The 21,980-nt window shown below is 38.2% G+C and overlaps 1 protein-coding gene across 3 annotated transcripts in view; it reads right to left on the bottom strand.

Annotated features, from left to right (window-relative positions):
* LDAH (lipid droplet associated hydrolase) overlaps positions 1-21,980 on the bottom strand; it is a 116,221-nt gene that overhangs the window by 56,483 nt on the left and 37,758 nt on the right. For all 3 annotated transcript variants that reach the window (XM_064146387.1, XM_064146386.1, XM_064146385.1), the window contains one exon: positions 8,708-8,877. In XM_064146387.1, coding sequence (XP_064002457.1) covers positions 8,708-8,877 — 170 coding nt within the window. The remainder of the gene's footprint in view (positions 1-8,707; positions 8,878-21,980) is intronic.

Here is a 21,980-nt window from a genome sequence, read left to right as displayed (position 1 = left end):
TTTATTTTTAGAGCTTCATTTCCTCTGCACTCTCATGTTTTACTTTGGATTCTTGATGAATGATCACAGATTCCGCTTCCAGTTTATTTTTCTTCCTTTTCTGTTTGTACATTTGGCTACTTTAATGTCTTTTAACTTCCTAGAAAAAATAATTTTTACAGCTTTATTTGACTTCTGACAACACACATCTGAAAAGAAATTGGATGTTTCATTAGCCGTGAAATAAACAGAATGTTGTTTGAAAATTCAATTCTCTTGAAATCAAAATTGTTTTTTCTTATATTTGCCTACTTTGAATCATCACAGACCAAAATTTTGGTTTCCATATTCTTTCAGTATTCAGCTGAGCAGTAACCAAATATGCTAAGCAGGATGGCAGAAGCTGAAGTATCAGTGAACGTTATGAATGAAAAACAATTCTTCTCAGAAAGTTTGGGGAATCATTTTTTCCTCAGGCCTTCTTGTCATAGATTTATGATCTAAACATAAGATCAGAATGAATGAATCCTCACTCTTAAAAATATGATCAGTGTTAACAACAGAAACTCAAATTCCTATGCTCAGTAACTATGTCCCAATGGAGATACTGCTGCTGATTCTGTCAGCTGTCTTTTAAATTGCACCAAACGTTGATTTTAATTGAATTTGTATTTGTGCTTTTAATTATCACTCTACTCTTTACCAGTTTGATCTGATCTTCAGCATTCCTGGGATGGCAGTTTTCTTGACTCAAAAGACTACTGCATTCTATGTTATCTAGTACTTCCCCTATGTTCAAGGACTGAGTAGATGGTTATCTACCTGCTTTGTCCACTTTTACAACCACCAAAGCTATGCTATGTATACATATAGCAGCACTGTTCAGAAAAGCATCATTTCTTTTCAAAACACATGAAAGGCAGTATTAAGAATGAATTATATATACATAGCTCAAAAGCCTGTTCTAGAAAGCAAACCAGAACTTTAACATTTAATGTACCTTATCTTCCTGGCATCTCTCTCTCTTTAGGACAGAGATTTAGGAATCAAATAAGACAAAATGACAGTGCATACTCTTCAGTCTGTATTTGGCAGACATAAAAAAGTGGATTTAAGAATTCATTTCGTTTACTATGATGTATATACATTTCTGCCCTGCCCTCCCCTCCAATTGTACAGACTGTCATAAGCTTTTTGTTTTCTAAACTGAGCTTTGATATTGACTCTTGCACAAGATACAGAACTCAACTAGGCAAATGTACTATTCGGCTACCCCCTTTCAAGTGTTGAAAATATGATGAACTGCACCTTCCACGTGGCTCACAACAACTGAACCATGTAGCACTAACAGAAACAGAGCATGAAACACTAGTGAGCAGAAAAAAATGAAGTAATTCAAGACAAGGTTAATTTCAAAAAGCTTTCTTTGGCCAAAACTCATTCCTGATTACTTGGTCCAAGTAGGCTGACAAGCTGCATAAGCCTCATCCCAATCTTCTATTGATACTTCTTCGATAAATTCTATGTTTTGAGTTAGACGTTTAAGACCTCAATAGCAATTGGAGAAGATTCTAAAAAGGTCATAGTCCAACAGGTAATCTTTCCCAACAGGAAACTTTGAATTTTTCACATGTTCCTTATCCTGATGTCTTATGTTGCCAAAATTTGAGAATTTTATCATCTTATGTTGATAACTTTAATTGTTCCTTGCTTGCTACTTACAAAGTTCAAAGCCAGAAGTGTGCATTGCAGACAGGACAGAATATAGTCCTCCGGAAATCTTTTTAATCACTCTCTTTCTGGGGGAACAACTTTAAAGAGTAAATCCTGTTATCTCATTTCAGAGGCAATTGGCATGTTAACTAGTAGGCCACCATAAGAGTTAGAAGATGGCACTGTGTGTAACATGCTACACAATCTATGACTGAAAGCTATTTTCTCAACCTTAGACAAACTATCAGAAAATGGAAAACCAGACAAAAGAATAATGGTCAGCAAGAATGAAGACTATTCTCAAGTAACTGATCACCTTTCAGTTCCTGATAGGTTTAGTGATTTGCTGATAACTGGTAGCTCATGGCACTTTGGCTTCTAGCCATTTTTAACGAGGTAAAAATTATATTCTTAATGGGGAGAAAGATGCATGCATCTACCTGGTAAAAGCAAAAGATAAAAAGTTGGACTCCTTATTTTATTTTCCCTTTGACATTTTACTTCAGAAGATCTCTGACTTTCAACAGTTTCTCATTACAATTTTTCTATTTTGTTTTGTAAGATCTTTGAGGTTTTTCATGCTCTTTTATCCTCTATATTACATGGTGGGTCAGTTTTCTAAGAGGAGTAATCGCAGAGCTATGCAGTACACAGTAATCTAGACAGTGTCTGATCCTATTCTCAAATGGAGTGTCCAGTGAGGGTTACACAAAAAATCCCATCTGCCTTTTGACTGCTGCACTTTCTTACAGTTTACACTTTGTAAAAGCTTTTTCTTGGTGAAAAGAGTATGGTTGGGACCGCTAGGATTAGAGTCTGTCATCAAGCCAGCAAAAGTAATGGTTGCGATTGGTCTCTTGGGTGACTTGATACACTCAACCCCATTCCACAGCTATCAGCCCTTTGCTAACAGAGCTCTGAAGCTCTGTGGAGCATTTTACATTCAGATCTTTTATGAGCATCTCAGTCCTAAGTCACTATCTGTCTTACAAATCTTTCTTTGCCATGAACTCATCCACTTTGCTTTTCAGCCTCCCACACCAAAGAAAAAAAGGGTTTATGTTTATCTTAGGTATTCATATGAAAGTTGTTTTCATTTCTTGCCTTTTAAATAACAAAAAAAAACCAACAAGCCAAAAAACATCCCTATAAATCTTTGTAAAAACTTCCTTGATTCTTCAAAGATACAGTATATTATTTATTTTATTTGGTCAGGTTTAGTAAATCATCTGCATTACCTCTCGTTTTTTCCAAGTAACACAGCTGCATATTTACATATGCACCAACTTCACATTGCTTTACTGCCTATTCCATTGGATTTACTGATATTGTTTGAGGTGTCACTGAGGGAACATTGTCATCTGTTGCAAGGTGGATCATGCAAACTCTGGAATGTATATGCTGTCGACTAGTTTTGGCTCAGACCACCTGTGTTTCCCTGTGTATGCTCCCAAAGATATCAGGAACTGGTAGAGAGAACTCCAACAGGCAAAAAAAAATTAATATCCATTATGGAAATAGTCCAATTTGGTGACCAACTTAAAATATCCATTAAGTTAATATGTCTCACTAAAGGTAGTTAAAATCCTGACTAAATCTGTGCAAAGAATCATAGAATCAACCAGGTTGGAAGAGTCCTCCAAGATCATCCAGTCCAACCTAGCACCCAGCCCTAGCCAGTCAACTAGACCATGGATGGCACTAAGTGTCTCTGCCAGTCTTTGCTTGAACATCTCTAGGGACGATAACTCCACCACTTCCCTGGGCAGCCCATTCCAATGCCAATCACTCTCTCTGGCAAGAACTTCCTCCTAACATCCAGCCTATACTTCCCCCGGCACAACTTGAGACTGTGTCCTCTTCTTCTGTTGCTGGTTGTCTGGCAGAAGCATTTTTTAAGTGTATAATCATCAGTGTGATCACCAGAAGTTAATTTAGCTAGACAACAGTTGTGTACACTGACTCTCTTTTTTTGTCCTTTTCTGTTTTTTAGCGTAGTTAATCAACATTTGAAGCAGATGCTATTATGTTAAATAGAACTTTCAAATGTTGAATAAAAATGTAGCTTTCTGTTTATCTTAGGCATGCTTATGTTTCTATTTTCTTTCTACTTTCAAAATGCACTCGAAGTTCTAAGGATGTCAGACTCTACTCAATTAGTATCCTTTCAGGAGAGAAAGAAAGGATTTCTGGATAGATGTTTGCACATTATTAGAAGAACTTTATTTTATTTCATCTTTGAGTAACTATTTATTGCATTTCATGTTGCAAACTATGACATATTGAAATGAAAACTCATCTATTTAATGTTTTAGTAAAGCTTCTTTAAAACCAAATTACCTCTACACAAACAAGTAATTTCTCACAGCCACTGAAAAGAAGAAATTCCCTGGCCAAGAGATGGCAAAGAGCACTGCTGGAATTTCTTATCCCAATCAATACGTTTGTCATAAGAGGTGTACATCCCACTAAGATCTATTACAAAGGGCTGCTGGTCATTGGGAAGAAGCAGACTTTTAGACAATAGCAAACAAAGGCTAACAGAGTCATTCTGTTGTGCACCTGCAGGCCATCAATGTTTCCAAGCAAGCCATTCACAACAGACGGAATATGGCCTTTGGTTCATGTATGAAACCACAAAATAAGGGCTGTATCTATCCCTCTAACAGTGTGATTTAGGTGGGCATCAAGGGTAATAGAAGACTCCATTAATATCCATGCAGCAACAGACAATTATCAACAAAATTTTAAGAATGAGAAAATGTATCCTTGGCCATTTCTGACATCAGAGGTTTTAGAGATTACGTCTTATAAGTGAAAGCTCCTTCACTTTTTTTAACTAAATAGTTTGAAAAAAAATTGAAGAAGCAAACAAAGTTACCATGCACATATAGGAGCACCATCTAAAATGACTGTATTCCAAAAGTTCCAACAAAATACTTGGCACTGAGGTCATTCAATGCTTGTGACCACTAATAATGTGTGAGAGAATTTTTTTCTATGTTGAAGAGACAGAAAATCGGCAGCAACTTCAGTAATCCAAAAGGTTAACAAAAAATGCCCAGTACCTCCTGTTAGGCAAGTTTAATGTATTTATAAAAGGCAGTGAATAGTGCCAACACTTTACACATCCCAAAATAGCTTGGAATAATCATCAGTGAAGAAATGCTTCCTTAGCTCAAGAAAGCCTGGTTAGTGGACAGCTTGATTTATGAAGAGTAAGGCAGAAACCTTCTAAGCTATCTATACTGTCAGATCCCTAACAAGTTGTTTCTCAAGTGCAAGACATGAATGCAATTCCTATAGAGACAGACAAAACCCCACAAAAATATGATTATGCTAGTGTATACATTTGTGGGATCACTAAATGTAAGCTATGTTATTTTGTTATGCTCATCAGATTCCTTCAAAGAATAACAGAATCAACCAGGTTGGAAGAGACCTCCAAGATCATCCAGTCCAACCTAGCACCCAGCCCTGTCCAATCAAATACACCATGGCATCAAGTGTCTCATCCAGACTTTTCTTGCACGCCCCCAGGGACGGTGACTCCACCACCTCCCTGGGCAGCCCATTCCAATGGCAAATCGCTCTCTCTGTGAAGAACTTCCTCCTAACATCCAGCCTAGACTTCCCCTGGCACAACTTGAGACTGTGTCCTCTTGTTCTGTTGCTGGTTGCCTGGGAGAAGAGACCAACCCTCACCTGGCTGCAACCTCCTTTCAGGTAGCTGTAGACAGCTACTTTCACTCCTGAAAGTACAGACTAATAGCTTTTTGGTCAGAAGAGAACATACTGAAAGAAAGGTAAGGCAGATCCACGTGAACGTGTGAAGAGAAACAATGTGGCAGGGTCTCCAAGATATGAACATGTTTTAAATGCAACTATTTCAGCTTGTGCTTTCTTAGCTGTTATTTATGCAATTAAGCTCTAGCCATACACAACAGTCTTCTGCACCACTGAGACATAGCAGGAATGCATGGTTTTCAATAACACATTATAGAAATTTTATTTCCTTAAACTGATACATATTCAGAGACTTTTAAACAAGAGAGCAATGCTTACATTGTATGTTAGTTTCACTCATTAATTAGAATTAATTTCTTACCATAAAGGTGCTGGCATTTTAAAAGCATTGTTGCAAATGAAAGGCTAATGCTGTAACAGCTTGAATTTCATTAGGAAGGAAATGTGTCAATCTTCTGATTAAGTTAATGACCAAAAAGAGCTTTTTAGGAAACCCTCAGTAGTGTTGCCAGCGAAGCGCAAGGAAATGCTCCAAGTAAGGATTTGTATTTTAGAGGAGAATGCCTGTAGAATGTAGTATGTACATGAGTTAGTCTCAAGCTCCATCAATTGAGAAAACAATTTTGTCACTTAGATTCATTTTTCAGTTCTGCTGGCTGAATGAAGAGCAAAGATCACGAGGTTAAGATCGAGCATCAAGTAAGCTGTACATTATTGCACTTCCGATCAACATTTTTATTTCCCAGTGTCAGAATCTGTTAGCAGTTTGACAAACTCTGGGTGCTTCACTTCCCATGAAAAGGCAAATCTTCTTAAGATTTAATGCCTACCACCACAACTGAGAAGTGTTCACAGTTCCAGCACATGGACTGGCCAGGATCTATTCCCTGCTTCTACCACTGAACATGGATGGCATGGGATGGTCTGTGTTCACGTGGCTGAACTTCTTCCTGCCTTGAAATAAAACATCTGCATCCAAACTTGCTATTGGCAGTGGTCATGGGCCTTTAACAGGCCCATCTTGTTGTCTGGGAGTTGCTGGCTGCTTTGGGCAAAAATGTCTTATAAGGCCTAGTCCAAAAATGTCACTGCATAGCTGGCCCAGTACTCAACTCCACACAATAGCCCCACTTAGTTACAAATACGGATGTAATCTGTGTGGCCCTTCTCTACTAATCAGGCATAAAGGCATCAAATCTGAGACAAAGTCTGTGTTAAATGATCTCCTGATGAAACCATTAGTGGAAGCCTCCTTGGGAGTCAATTGGAAAATATGGATGAGGACCAAACCTGAACTTATTCTGGAATAAACTAACAATTTCTATTTAATTTCTCTTATAATGAAGTAAGACAGCATTATTTCACTGAAGGAAAAAAACCCACATAACCCAGTACCCCATTAACCTGCAGAGAAGGACTTAGATTAGCAACATTCAAAACTGACACCTGGAGAGCAAATCAGAAGAGAGGAGATAGAGCTTTCGCCTTTTTATGTGTGCTAGGTGCAGTTCATTAAGTTTCCTCACCATTGTACACGAGAGGGGCAATCTAGTCTGTATTTAGTGAGATTATGAAAGGGCTTTAAACTGGGTGACAAAATTGAAATCTGCTAAACATACACTCCAAACATAAACGTTCAGTGAATTATTTGAACAATAAATACATTAACCTCTAGCTCAGAATAATAAACTGTAAGCAATCAAAGGCTCTTAAAGCAGAGGATTTAAGACCAAAAGCAAAAGTCATGTAATAAAAGAATATCATAGAAGAACTACATAAAAATAAAATCAAATGATCTTGCTACTAAAATACACATATGTGCTTAAAATCTTGGGGGAATCAAATATGCCAGTAAAAATAAAGGGAGAGATGGAAACACAAGTTTCTTATTATCACACTTCATATGTTATAAAACCTAACAGTTAACTTATTTTTGGCAAAGTGACAAAGGTTGCACAACACTCTGGCTTACACAAATATTTTCTATTGTTAAATGCATCTTAAATGTAGCTTGTCATATATTAACTTCATGCACACAGTGCACCAGGCTGTCTGAAAGTGTCCCAAAGATACCTACATTTCAAACCACTGATGAATGGCAAGCTGCCAGCAACCAGTGAGCCAGGTGTAAAAAAATTACTCAACAATTCATAGTCTAATTGAAACCAGATAAAATAATTTGTGCAATAAAAACTGTACAGATGTTGACCAAAGAAAAGCTGATATTTTTTGACAAATTACTGCATATGATATTTTCTAGAACACTCCCTCTTGAAAAGATGTAACAGTAATAAAAGTTTTCTCAAAAAAAAAAACAACTCCCTTGTTTAGAATCACAAAGTGAAATATGCCTGTGAAACTATATCACTGTGAAACTCATGTTTCACATTTTTAGTTTCTGTTTCCTTTAAGGGAAAAAAAAAAGTTAGATGTGCAGTGGAAATGGTTATGAAGAAGTGGAAGAACCTACTCATGCATACATAAAATACAGACTTTACACTAACACTGCACTTCCTTCCACTGAAAATTTTATTATTTAAAGGATTAGTTGATGATTTAGCAACAGTGAATGTTTAATAACAAAACCCAAGTATTCTGCATTCATCATCCACTAGTAGAGTGAGTTGTTACTGAGAATTAATAGTTTGCCATTTCCAGCGTTGCAAGGACACAGTCTTGCCTCAGCCTTTGTATTGCTTCACAGTGACAAAGGAAAATGTTCAGTAACAATGTACACTCTTGTGACTTACACCAACCAAAACTGAGTTGTGGAAGCAATGACATATGAATGTGTATTAACTTTTAAAACCAATGTTCTTCATAGTAGTAATCGTAGTAATCATTATCATTTATATTACTGTTCTTTTCCATACATTTCCCCATGTCATCTGCTTGCCTTGAGATAAAAAGTTGCTACTGAAATCATACCCAGTCTTAATTTTTGGTGGAGTAACATTATGGTCAAATATCTTGGGATCCATTTATAAATTATTTAAAGATGATATGACAACAAGACGACGTCAAATGTATCACTATGATCATTTATATTATAAAGATATTTAAAGGCCTACATTCAGAGTAAGAATTTTATTGTGTATCAAAGTATTATATGTCATTAAGACTATTCTCATTGTTTAATTTTGACGAGAACTAGGACTGATAGTTTGTGTATAGCAGAATGCAGCTTCCATGGCAAAGACATGACATTACCCATTGGCTAGCACGTGCGCTGCTTTGCTAATAATGCAACTCCCGTTCTATGAGGTACCTGAAGTTCTGATGCTCTCTTCATCATCTCCAGTGTGATGTAGCAACCAATAGAATGAGCGATCAGTACCAGCTTTATATCTTTTGATACGTTCTTTTTGAGGAAGTTCAGCTTATGCTCCACTTGTCCGTTAAGTCCAAAAACATCCTCTAGCTCTTTAATATCTGTGTCTGAAACACAGAAGAAAAAAAGAGATAGCTTTGTTTTAATGGCAGAAATGTCATGTATCTCTACTTTCTTTTTCTTTGGAGAAATCTGAAATGAAAAAAAACCAAAACCCCAACTTGTTAATTAGAAAAACAACCAATGAACAAACTTGAAGAAATATTTTTAAGTTACCATCACTGGTAAGTATAGACTGGTGAATCACATGTACAGCACATGTAGCCTTATCTGTTGCTAGAAAATCAGAGGATATAGAAACATATGAAGCTTCATGGCACATCACCTATCATGGTGTTCCACTTAGTTCAGAACAAGACCAGACTCAGGCTCTGGATCATCTTAAATCAACCCAACTTTACACAGAGAGAGCAGGGTCTACAATAACAATACTGTCCAGAACAAGAGTTCCTCCATGCGGTAGAAACTAACATGTATGTTGCCATGCACTAAGAACCTCCAGGTATCCAAGATCTTCTGTCCCAAAATGAAGTTGCAAAAATGTGCCACAGAATGAAGAAAAATATGAAATGCCTAAGTGTTCATGTGCAACAAGAGCACTTACATAAAATACCCCTATTTATGCAGGTTCTTCTTAACCCAGCTACAAATAGGAAGATCAAGTTAGAGCTTCAAGGCTCTAGGTTATTGTACAATTTCATTCTTGTTTTGCCAGAGCCTTTCTTAAAGAGCTTGGGCAATAGCTCTTGATGAGGACTTTGCTACTTGTTTCCTGGCCAGGTGACACCACAAGGATGCCTGTAACAATTTGCAGCAATTTGGGCATCTTGAACTCTTGCTCACAAGGTAGGTGGCTTAGCTCTCAAGTTTCCTCTTCTAAGAGGGGGTCACAGCTCTTTTATCTGCTAGAAAAGTGCTCTTCCCACTAAACCAAAAGTTACATTAAGGATACATCACTCCAATTTAAGCTGGACTACTGAACAGAAAGGGCTACAGGAAGAAATAATGGGGAAACAAAAAAGAACTAAAAAAAGTAAAATGTAGTAAGGAATGTATGGCTACAGCTTATCTGAAATAGATGCACTGGTGCTAATATCACTTAATCTTTTAAATCCATGCTGTTACCTCAGGGCTCAATTTCATACTTCAGTTTAAATCCACTTCTTACATGTTGATTTGTACTGCAGCTTTAGTCTGAAGTAAGCCAAATCTCCTTGCAGCAAGCTTCAAACACATGATACGGACTAGTTCACTACTGAGCCATGGTACTAGAGACAGCATATAGACTCCTGGCAAAAGTCACCCAGTTAACAGAGGAGCAGCTAGTAGAGGTGGTTTACACACAGCCCTACCCAACCCACCATATATGAGGTATGTAACTTCCCACTTTTTTTTTTGTTTTGATGTCCAATGCATCACTTTTCTATGTTAAAGAGATGTGGAAGAAAGAATCCACTGGGAAGGGATACTATAAAGATACACACATTAAAAGACTCACAGGCACTGAAAAACTCCTGCAAGAGAAATCTACCAGCATAGATTCATTTCAGATGTAGTTGGTTTTGTGCCTGCTTGCTGAATGTGGTAACAAGAAGCCTTTCTGCCTCTCTGTCTGTGAACATGGTTCATCAAATCATAAAGGCTGTTTTTTCAATATGTGTGTGGTAAATTTAATAGCAGTTGGTCAGTAACCTCAAATGCTAAAAATTACTCATACTACTGTAGTGAAGTTATCAGAGGACTAATTGTGGTAGTATTAATTGACAGTCTAAGTGGGCTGGCACTGTATTGCATTTATGATCATCTGTACAAAACCCTAACCTTCTGAAGAGTAACAACTGCTAAAGTTTGTGATCTGATGCCTTTTTTTTCTGAGCTTAAACTATTACCACAGAGGTCACAACAAAGAACTTCTTCACTTAAAGTCATATTTCAACCAAAGCTACTAATGATCACATCCCAGCATTATTTATAGGAATTTACTCTAAATGGAGAAGAGTTTTATTATAACACACTTAAGGAATGCAAAATTAGATGAGAAGCAATATTTTGTTTATTAGGTTTTCTACAAGTAATGGAAAACACAGAGTTTAGTCTGTTTCCCAAAGCCATAAATAAAAGCCTAAGGCAAAACCATTGTTTTAGAACTTAGTTTCTATTTTTAGCAAAAGCTGTCTCTTCTGCTTTTTATTTATTTAGATGGCAACTTAACCTCATGCAGGAGTGGGTTGTCTACATCACAAGACTAATTAAGAGTACATATAACACATACAAACCAGAGAATGCTAGAAATACAATGGCCCACTGGATACAGCAAGAAGTTAGACTATGTTATCACAGTATCAACAAGGTTGGAAAAGACCTCACAGATCATCAAGTCCAACCCTTTACCACAACTCTCAAGGCTAGACCATGGCACCGAGTGCCATGTCCAATCTTGCCTTGAACAGCCCCATGGACAGCGACTCCACCACCTCCCTGGGCAGCCCATTCCAGTAGCCAATGACTCTCTCAGTGAAGAACTTTCTCCTCACCTCAAGTCTAAATTTCCCCTGACGTAGCTTGAGTACATGTATATTACTGTGTGCTGAATTAAGACAGCCACTTTTCCTCTGTAAATACTTGCTATTGTTTCCCATACTGTTTTACTCAGACATTGCCACCTTCAGAAATTTATCAGCATGTCTTTTAATGTTTGGCATTCCATTCATTGCTTTAATTCTTGAAAACAGGTGATTTTACAAGTATTGCAGCTTATTTACAGGTTATAGCAAGGGGAAAGGAGGTAAAGTAGGTGTATAAATCTTCTTGAGATTTTTTTCTGGTTCACAGGATCTCCAAAACTAAGCAGGAAATAAAACACATTTCTATTCTTCAATCTTGTAAGGCTCAGGGCTGTTTTTCACTACACAAATTCAGTATCTGCTACAAGATAGCACAGCATTGCTGCAATGTAATGAATGAAAAATACAGCAGAGACTGTCTGGGCCAGTTTCAACATCTTCAAAGTGAAGGTAGATAACTGTATTAACAGTTAATAATTTTAATTAATAAGACATTAGACATCCAATTTAATATTTAGCCACCTACTAAGCAGCAGCATAGAGATTCAGTGCAGTATACTCACAGATATTAGTGATTTCATCACAGATGTGCCTATTCAGAACCAGTTTCACTACCAAGGCAAGAACCCTGAGGAAGGGAATGTGTGGAAATTAAGAGTACAGTTAAAATAAGGACTTCTTCCTCCTCACTGGACTGGAGCATACTCAGTTACAGGCTGTGCACCAGTGCTCCCTTAAGGGAGCAGAGGAAAGCAGAGCTTGCAGAAGAGACTTTTAATTGGATGGGTTAGTTATGATTGAAGATGATCACAGGGACCTGTTCTACTCTACTGGGCCAAACTGCCCTCAGTGCAGTCCTGCTCAGCACCACTCAGAGCGAGGATGCACAGATTCCCACATTTGTTGGCCTATGTTACATAAACATACAACCTCTTTAAGACTGAAAGTGAGTCCTGACAGCAAACACTGACCCCAGAGCATGATTTCATCTGTTTAACATAACTTTACCTTTTCTTCCAAAATACCAGATTCTTGCCAAATCGCACTGCATTGGCAATACTCCTAGAGAAGCCACACTGGATACGTGTGCAGCGTGGGACATGATAATCCACACAACAAAACTCTGCTTTATCACCTACTGACCCTGTATTGTCATCAGGTGAAACTCCAATGTCACGTAAGCCTGTATTTAACTTCTGGACAAATACCAGATTGCTCATGTCCTGTGTCGGTTCATGTTTCCCCAACACAAATGCTACAATTCCACTAGTCCAAAATATATGAAAGTTGGGCTGCGTCACAGGTTTGGAAGAGTTATTTATTTATTTTACAGAATAAAATCACCCAAGGATTATCCAAAATCAACATGAATTTCTTGGGTGGAGAAGCTTAAATAAGTTCTTTGTATAAGCAAACAGACTTGCACAAACACACCAGCAAGTCAGCTCTCCAATGGCTCTACATCAGAGAAGGGACCAGAGTTACTTCACCTCAGGTGTGGAATAAATGTCATGGCTGAGGAAGAGCTCATTTAAGCAGTTTTCAGATAGCAGGAATTGTAAGACTTACACCTTATGCTGCAAACAGCCCATCTAAGCCAAGGCATGTGATTTTAAGACTTTATTTAGCTGAAGTGTATTGAAAGACATACAGTGTAGTTTTTAATTTCTTTGGCAAAGTATTCATCTTCTGATGTGCTTTCAGAAAAACAAATGTGCCATCACTTTAATTAATCTCTTTTTCTGACCTTGGCTAAACCCACAGGCAGAAAACAATGACAGAGTAAAAGAAAGTGTTTGCTCTAAGATTAGCCGACAAGTTAATCTTGCTAGGAAAGAGGACTTTGGTGTTCAGCAAAATAACAGAGAATTGTGCTTGTTTGTTTTGCTGCTGTGTATGCAAGAGGAATTCTTAGGCAGAAAAACATAAGTAAGATGAGTTTGTAAGACTTCAGAGTGGAAATCCATAAAATTCAGCTTCTCATTAAAAATCTCCAAAGATTATTGACTCCTTTGCACTGGATGGCTCAGAAAGATACTGAAGCCCCCATTTTCCAACACTACCCTCACATTTGTGCATGTAATTTCTGCACATCTCTGCTTGCCCATATGAACTCTCAGGTACCCTGGTCACAACAGATATCGGAAGTCAGGACATACAGGCACTTATCATGGAGTGACTTTAAAGTATGCCCCAGAATCTGCTCATACACGAGGCCTTCAAATTCTGAATGATGAATTAAGGAACTGTGTGAAAACGTGACATATGCCATGAAGGAAGGGGAGGTAAAAACCACTGTCCTACCTGCCCTGTGCCTTCTTCCCTGAATTATTTGCTCTATTGTGCTAGTTTGAAACTAGCTGGAATGTTCTGCTGAGAAGAATTAGATTATAGGCCGTGAAAGGGAAACAATAGTGATGTTTACTTCATTCCTAGGCTTGCTGAGATGTATAAAAACAACATAAACATAGATAATGCAGTTGCTGTGTGTCTTTGTCTGCCTGCACTTTTCTACCTAACCTGCTGTCTGTGTATTTGCTTTCTAACCCCCCTGGCCAATCTTCCAAACTCACCTTGAATGTAAAGCAAAGTCTGGGATAAGGCAGAGGGGTGGAAAGGAGGTGGAAGGGTGGTTGGGAGTCCCTCCTGGGGTCTCTGGCTTCTGGGAGGAGTGTTGTGTTTCTGTATTACTTTTTTTACTTGCATGTTTCTGTATATAGCTGTATATATTGTAAATATCTGCTTGTACGTTGTGCTAAGCTATAACTATAAAGCTTCATTCCTTATTTTCCAGCTAGCTGAATCTAGACTGGGTGATTTTCTTAAGTGTAGGGGGGTGGGAAACTCCCAAACCATCACATCTACCAAGTAGTATCGCAGTATCTAAGGATAACATCCAGTGAATGACCCCTGACGATTCCTGTGGTTAAGAATTGTCAGAACTTGACTTTTTACAGGATAAGGACAAGTAAGTATCTGGAGACTGAACCAGAGAAATGGAAAAAGCTTCACCTCTTCCTCTGAAAAGGCAGCTCACTTAAGCTGTGTACACATTGTCATACCGCTTAATGTTAAGAGTGAGAAGCAGTAAGTCTAATCATGCAAAAATGCAGTAAGATCACAAGTAACAAGGGCAAGAAAAGCAAAGAGTGATGGTATCAAATTGTATGAAAATGGAAGGCACAAAGCATCAAATACAGCCAACCAAATAGTTCAGGGTCACACTAAATTCACTGCATCTCCATCAAACACCATAAGTGCAAACAACTTAAAGGGCCAAGTGTTTTAGACTTTATGTCCCACCTCCTTTTTCTACAACAAATACAAACAAGCTCCGGTGAAGAGAGCAGCAGTTGTGACTGAGTAGCTACTGTTCAGGCGGAGCCATCCTTGCAAAGTTTTAACCTTGCCTTCATGTAGAGATAGGCAGAAATCAACCCTACAAGTAAATTTGATTAGAAGGATTACTTGTGAAACTGGTAAGCATATTCAGAACTTTAATTCTGGAAATGAAATACATAATCTGCTTGTGTGTATTCCTACAGCAAAACACAACAGTTTCTTACAATTGACTCATGTCACCTGAAACGGTTTACATGCAACTACAAGCTTGAAAGTTTACATAGTATGGGCAAACGTGTTAGAAAATGCATCCTCTAAGGATACAGTGCTTAAAGCCTGACTGCTTCACCCTATTTTTCATTTGATTATTAAACCCTGGATAATTTGTATGAGGAAGTGATAAAATGCCAAAGAAATGGGACAGAAACCATGAAAGAATGTCTAATAATAGTGAAGAACTCCACCTGATACCAGGAACCAGGGCTTAAAGCACTGTGTTTTAGATTAACCCTTAGACCTTAATCTGGCCCTAAGTACCCTCAGGAACTGTTCATGCAACTTTCAAGATAAACATACCACTCATTAGTGATTATTGGAGCAATTACTTTTTGTAAACTTATCCTCCACAAATAAATTACCGTTTACTCAGGATACTGAAGTGGTCATAAGTATTATTTGCTTTATTAGAACAATAACAAGACCTTAATATACAAATTGAACTACTGATTTCCTTTGCTATCTACACACCTATTGCTGGGACACTTGTTTAACACCGAATCTGTTTTTCAAAGGAAGCTGTAGCATAATTAAATTAGTACAAGCATAGCCTGACAGAATGAACCAATAAACATGACAAATACTAAAAGCTAAATTGTTATTAAAAGCATGCAGGAGCAGACTGAACTTATTAAGTTAAGATACCTGTGAGAGACTTCTTGTATTGTGCATTCCCAGTCTTGCTTCCTGCTGATTAGAATAACTATTAGAATAACCATTACCAAGGTGTGATGAGATAACAAACTTCCAAGTAGAATTTCTTGCTTGTCTCCATTTTTGGCAAGGCAAACATCAATAAACTGCGTTTTATTATGCAGTTGTACAACAATGTATGCCTCAAGAATCACTTTAACATGCATAAAGGAAATTTCACATGGGCTTTTTAAGTAACATGGATGGAAGTGTGCTGTACTTAAACAACAGTATTTTACACTCAGTAAGCTGAGTAACTACAGAAAGTGCAATTTAGGTAAACTTTCTACATCATACTACTTAAAAAGTAAAACAAAACAAAATGTGGCAATGTAGAGGTTAGAGAACCATCACTATAGGATCAGATCTAAATTTCCATTGTAAAGTGAGCTCAAGGAACAAATGCAGAGGTCTGAACTTACGGAAAGCTGTTATTCATGTTGCACTTGTTTCTGAACACAGTGAAGCCAAGCATAAGGCTCTGCCAACTCCCTACACTTAATCATACAAAACTGGAAAGGATTTCCCTGTTGTTGCGTCCTAACTCTGCTGGCCAACCCTCCAAAGTCACCTTGAATGGAAGGCGAAGTCTGGGCTAAGGTAGAGGGGTGGGAGGAAGGTGGAAGGGTGGTTGAGAGCCCCTCCTGGGGACTCTGGTTTCTGGGAGGGCTGTTGTGTTTCTGTATTAGTTTTTAACTTGTATTTTTCTGTACATATTGTATATTGTGCTAAGCTGTAAATATAAAGCTTCATTCAAATTTCCACAGTGGCTGAGTCCAGTGTGAGTGATTTTCTTAAGGGGGGGGGGGGGCAGGTAACACCCAAACCATCACACCAGGGAAGTGGGTGAGTCACCTGCACTGGAGGGATTTAAAAAACATGTAGATGTGGCATCTGGAGACATGGTTTTGTGGTGGACTTGGGAGTGGTAGGTTAACAGTTGGACACAACGATCTTATCACAGTATCACAGTATTATCAGGGTTGGGAGAGACCTCACAGATCATCAAGTCCAACCCTTTACCACAGAGCTCAAGAGTAGACCATGGCACCAAGTGTTTTTCAACCTAAATGATTTAGCAATACTACTTGAAAATCTGCTTGCTGAGAAATAACAAGATCTTAGAATCATAGAATCAACCAGGTTGGAAGAGACTTCTAAGATCATCCAGTCCAACCTAGCACCCAGCCCTGTCCAATCAAATACACCATGGCACAAAGTGCCTCAGGCTTGTCTTGAACACCTCCAGGGACAGTGACTCCACCACCTCCCTGGGCAGCCCATTCCAGTGCCAATCACTCTCTCTGACAACAACTTCCTCCTAACATCCAGCCTAGACCTCCCCCAGCACAACTTGAGGCTGTGTCCCCTTGTTCTGTTGCTGGTTGCCTGGGAGAAGAGACCAACCCCCACCTGGCTACAGCCTCCCTTCAGGTAGTTGTAGACAACAATGAAGTCACCCCTGAGCCTCCTGTTCTCCAGGCTAAACACCCCCAGCTCCCTCAGCCTCTCCTCATAGGGTTTGTGTTCCAGGCTTTTCACAGCTTTGTTGCCCTTCCCTTGACAGGTACAAGTATGCATCTTGGTGTGTATTTCCACCTGAAAGGGCTCCACATTTAGTCTGAGCCTCTGTATGGCATCATTTTACCAATGATGTCTGTCCAAGGAACACAGAGAAAAATCTTAACAATTTATGTTATCTTTCTGATTTGCTCAGCTTACTCCACAAAAAAATCCCCAAACCCAACAACAACAACAAAACCCATCCTAGTTTGCAAAAATCAGTTTAGGCTCACCAAACCTTACTTTGCCTGTCCAAACAAATCTGTTTTCCTTGCTTCACATGACTAGGTGGTGGTACTCCTACAAATGTCTACCTTACATGCTTTCCTTATGAAAATTCGTTTCATACATGATCTGAAATAGTATCACCCAGTTTTGTAAGGATAAATGTGCTCCACTGGTATTTGAATTATCTTTCACCATCAGCCTGAGGCATGTAGCCTGTGAGTCCCTCCAGGCATAACCTAAATAATGTTCCTGAAGGTATTTTTTTACTGAATAGTGCATCAGTATCAAGATCTTTTCATGTCTGGCCATATTTACTATCTCCTCATTCACACAGGAAAAATTTAATCTTGAAACTGATGTGTAGAAATTTTTGCTGAAATATGCAACTAAAAGCAGCTTAAGTAAATAGCATTCTTCAACAGAACTTGCATTTGTACAGTTTAACAGTGGAAGGAAAACAAGTAGTTACATACTGCAGTAGGCAAGCCTAACAGTCACACCTATTGAAAACAGCACTTCAAAACTTTGGGAGGTTTAAACAGATACAAATAGAGAAAGAGTGACCGAGAGCAAACAAGGGAGAGTCAGAGTTTGGAGCAAAGTAAGAGAGCTAGCCAAGGAAGACAACTCATGTTATTCCACAGACAGGGTATAAAAAGTATTTTACAAGTAAAATAATATGACAAGGAGCATACCACAATGTTAACATGGGAGAAAGGAGAAAAAGCAAGCAGCTGGAGTGTACCTGGAGGGGCAGTCATATATAGCAGACACAAAACAAAAGACACAGAATTTGTACTTAACAGCAATTAGATGGATTTATGGGTGACCTTCTCTGAAGTACTTGATGCTTCTACCAAACCCAAACTACATTTTTTTTATTTGTTATAACCCAGTCTTCATTTTATTTAAAACTGTGATATCAACCAAGATTGAAATGTTCAAATAAGCATGAACATCCTTGTAGCCCTCCACTGGAGCCTCTCCAGCAGATCCCTGTCCCTCTTAAAATGGGGAGCCCAAAAGTAAACGTAGTATTCAAGATGAGGTCTCAGCAGGGCAGAGTAGAGGGGGAGGAGAACCTCCCTTGATCTGCTGGACACACTCCTCCTAATACACCCCAGGATCCCATTGGCCTTCTTAGCCACAAGGGGAATGTGCCATGGTTAACTTGTTATCCACCAGGATCCCCAGCTCCCTCTCCACAGGACTGCTTTCCTGCACTGGTGGAGTTTATTATTCCTCTCCAGATGCAGGACTCTGCACTTGTCCTTGTTGAACTTCATCTGGTTCCTCTGTGCCCAGCTCTCCAGGTCTCTCTGGATGGCCGCACCGCTTTTAGCTGTATCAGCCAAGCCTCCCAGCTAGGTGTGGTCAGCAAACTTGCTGAGCAGACACTCTGTGCCCTTTTCAGTGTCACTGATGAAGATGTTGAACAGGACTGGCCCTAGCACTGATCCCTAGGGCACACCACTAGTCACAGCTCTCCAGCTGGACCTGGCACCATTGATCAACACCTTCTAAACTCTATCTTGCAACCAGTTCCTAACCCACCTCACTGTCCGCTCTTCCATCCCACACTTCCTCAGTTCAACCCAAGTCCACCCTTCTGTCTCATTCCGTTCTTCATCACTTTTCAAAGCACACAGCCTCTCTTTGGATCTGATTTAAGTAGATTTACTAGACATAAGAGCAATTCAGTAATGAAGCTAATTATCTAAGAATGAGGCCATTTGCAGTTACTTTTTCCTGCATTTCCCTCAAACATCTACACTGCTCCTTAAAGAAAGGAAAACTCAAAAATCCAAAGCAAACAGAAGGACTTCAAGTTCCAAATCTGATTATATTTAGAATTTGGAAATATACTGTGCATTCCTCGTGGTTCCTTACTCTGACAATTATACAGCACTTTGAATTAAAAGTAAAACTGCCATTAAATACTGGATCGATCCCATCAAGCTCTGCACCATTAGCTGCAAGCTTTGTGGGTATCCAAATTAAATCAAAGGTCTATATCATAACCTAAAAATTCTTAGTACTAAACTATTAATCAGCTTTCTTCCTACAGCTTAACCTATGTAGCGAATAAACTTTTTGACTCAATTATTAAAACAAATCCAGACCTGTTACACCTTCAGACAGAAAGGATTATTCTCTGCTATGGGAATAGTTTGTTCTCAGTCTGTTAGCAGATGCAAACTGATCTTTCAAAATGACTTGGAATAAAAGCATTTTCCCCAGGGAAGACAATCTGAATAAACTCAACATTTTGATTATAAAACTATTTTACTTTTTAACTTGCCCTACAATAATGTGATAAACATTTAAATGAGTTACTCTGAAACATCACAGCACTGCTCATCTTAGTGAACTGTGATATCCCTTCTGAAGTCAAGACACCAAAAGATATACATGTTACCTTTTCATAGGGTTCACATTCTTGAACGTGTTTTTTTTTTTCCCCCACTAACAACCATCTGCATCTAATTAGAAGTGATGGTATCAGCTGGAGAACATACCCATGTCATGGGGTGAAAGGCAGAAAATGATCCATAAGCAATTTCAAAACCTATACCCAAAGTTTCCTGGAATGCAGTAAAGACATTATACCCTCCAATGGATGGAGGTGATTTATATTTATTTATTGTTTTCTGGACAAGGAACTAGAAGATTGTATCATATTTCAAAACATCTCACTTTAAAACACATTTTCAAGCACAGAATTACAGAATCCTTATTTGTAGATAGGGATTAAAAATTACAGGGTTTTGGGTTTGGTTCTTTTGTTGGTCAGGTGGGTGTTCTGTTTGGTTTGGTTTGGTGGTTTTTTTAAACAGAAGAACCAGCTGAAGCCAGTGTTAGAATGGATTAGAAAGCCACTGCTGGACATTTTTTAACAACATGAGTACAGATATCATGTAGACTCAGTAGAAAGCCTTGAAAGAAAACCAGAATATAGATAATCTAATTTCATGTAAGAAATGTAAATAACAATAAAAATTGGTCATTATTCCACCAAAGTTAATGGATTATAGAGATATTAAGTGGTATTAGTATCAGCTAATAGTGTTTAAGTGATCAGTATAAAAACATACATAGTAATTATAATAATGTTATAATAAGGTATAATGTTATGAGCAGCTCAAATTGTTATCATTTTGGCTGGCCAGAAAACAGAACAACAGAGCAATTCTGAAATACTTAACATACGGCAAAATTTTGTTTTCTTAGTTTTGATTTTGAATGGAACAAGATTTTTAAACATATGCTTGAAAATAAGCAGCACTGATAAAAGGTCAATGCTAAATGCCAAGATTTCAGTCAAAGGATGTAGCTGAATAATTATGGGCAGGATTATGGAACCTCTATAAATTAAGTGAATGAGGCTCAAAGGAAAGAAGTAAATGGAGTATTGCAGCATCCTTTACTTTTCACACATTTAGATTTAAAACATTTCAGTGAATTCACAACACAAAATCATAATTTGTTTCCATAAAATAAACATAGAGTAAAACACAGATCTTACCAAATAAAAACAAAAATCTCAGCATTTAAATGTGTCACAATAACTTCCACATATGCACACACACTTCCTTCCTTAAGCTGCTTTTTCCAAGACAAGGAAGAAATAACATTTCTGGGCAGCAACACAAGCTGTATCAGGAGGGGCAGCAGGACTGCATCACCCTGAGCTGACAGTTCCTGTCCTGTGAAAACAACCAGTTCCTCTGTGCACACCCTGACGTGGGGTCCCTCACTGTTGATGAATACCATGTAAAGAGCTCAATGTGATTAATCAGTGCTGAGGCCAGCTTTGTAAACAGGAAGCTTCTCCCCTCTATACATTAAAAAAAATGACACTTAGCTATGAAATGCCTATTTATGAAACTAGTTTAATTCTATCTGGATGGTGTGCTTACAACTTGGCTCTTTTTAATCTACCTATAATGTTGCATAATTGAACTGGGAGACATCTTTCCATGCAATTCTAAATTAGCATTAAGCAGACTTTTATTTGTCTCTATGTGTTCTGGGATATAAATATGACTACTAAGTCCTCCAGGTCTATAGTATTTAAATATAACTGATTAAACCTTGAAGGACCTTGTACTAAAGATAATCCACCTTTCAATGGTTTTAATTTATATGCCTAGGAAGCAAAAAATATTGTTGAAGTTAATGTTAATTAAATGAGTCTAATGTGAATTAAATGTGTTTCTGCATAAGCTTAAAGTATGCATTTGACATGTCAGCTCAGCTGCCTTTTACTGTTATTTTTTCCTTTTACTTGTATAATGCAAAAGCAAAATATCTTTTAAACAGGGCAATCACAGTGTACCTCAAATGTACCTACCATTACAACCAACAAATCTATGCTGAAGCCCAGATAAGGGTTGATACTTGTCAAAAACCTTTGAAGTACTACAGACACTAATTCTGAGGTGGTTTGGACAGACCGAACAGATTGTCAGTAGCTCTGATTC

The sequence above is a fragment of the Pogoniulus pusillus genome, chromosome 7 (genome assembly GCF_015220805.1).
Source record: "Pogoniulus pusillus isolate bPogPus1 chromosome 7, bPogPus1.pri, whole genome shotgun sequence".
Lineage (NCBI taxonomy): Eukaryota > Metazoa > Chordata > Aves > Piciformes > Lybiidae > Pogoniulus > Pogoniulus pusillus.
This window is presented reverse-complemented; position numbering and strand designations above follow the sequence as displayed.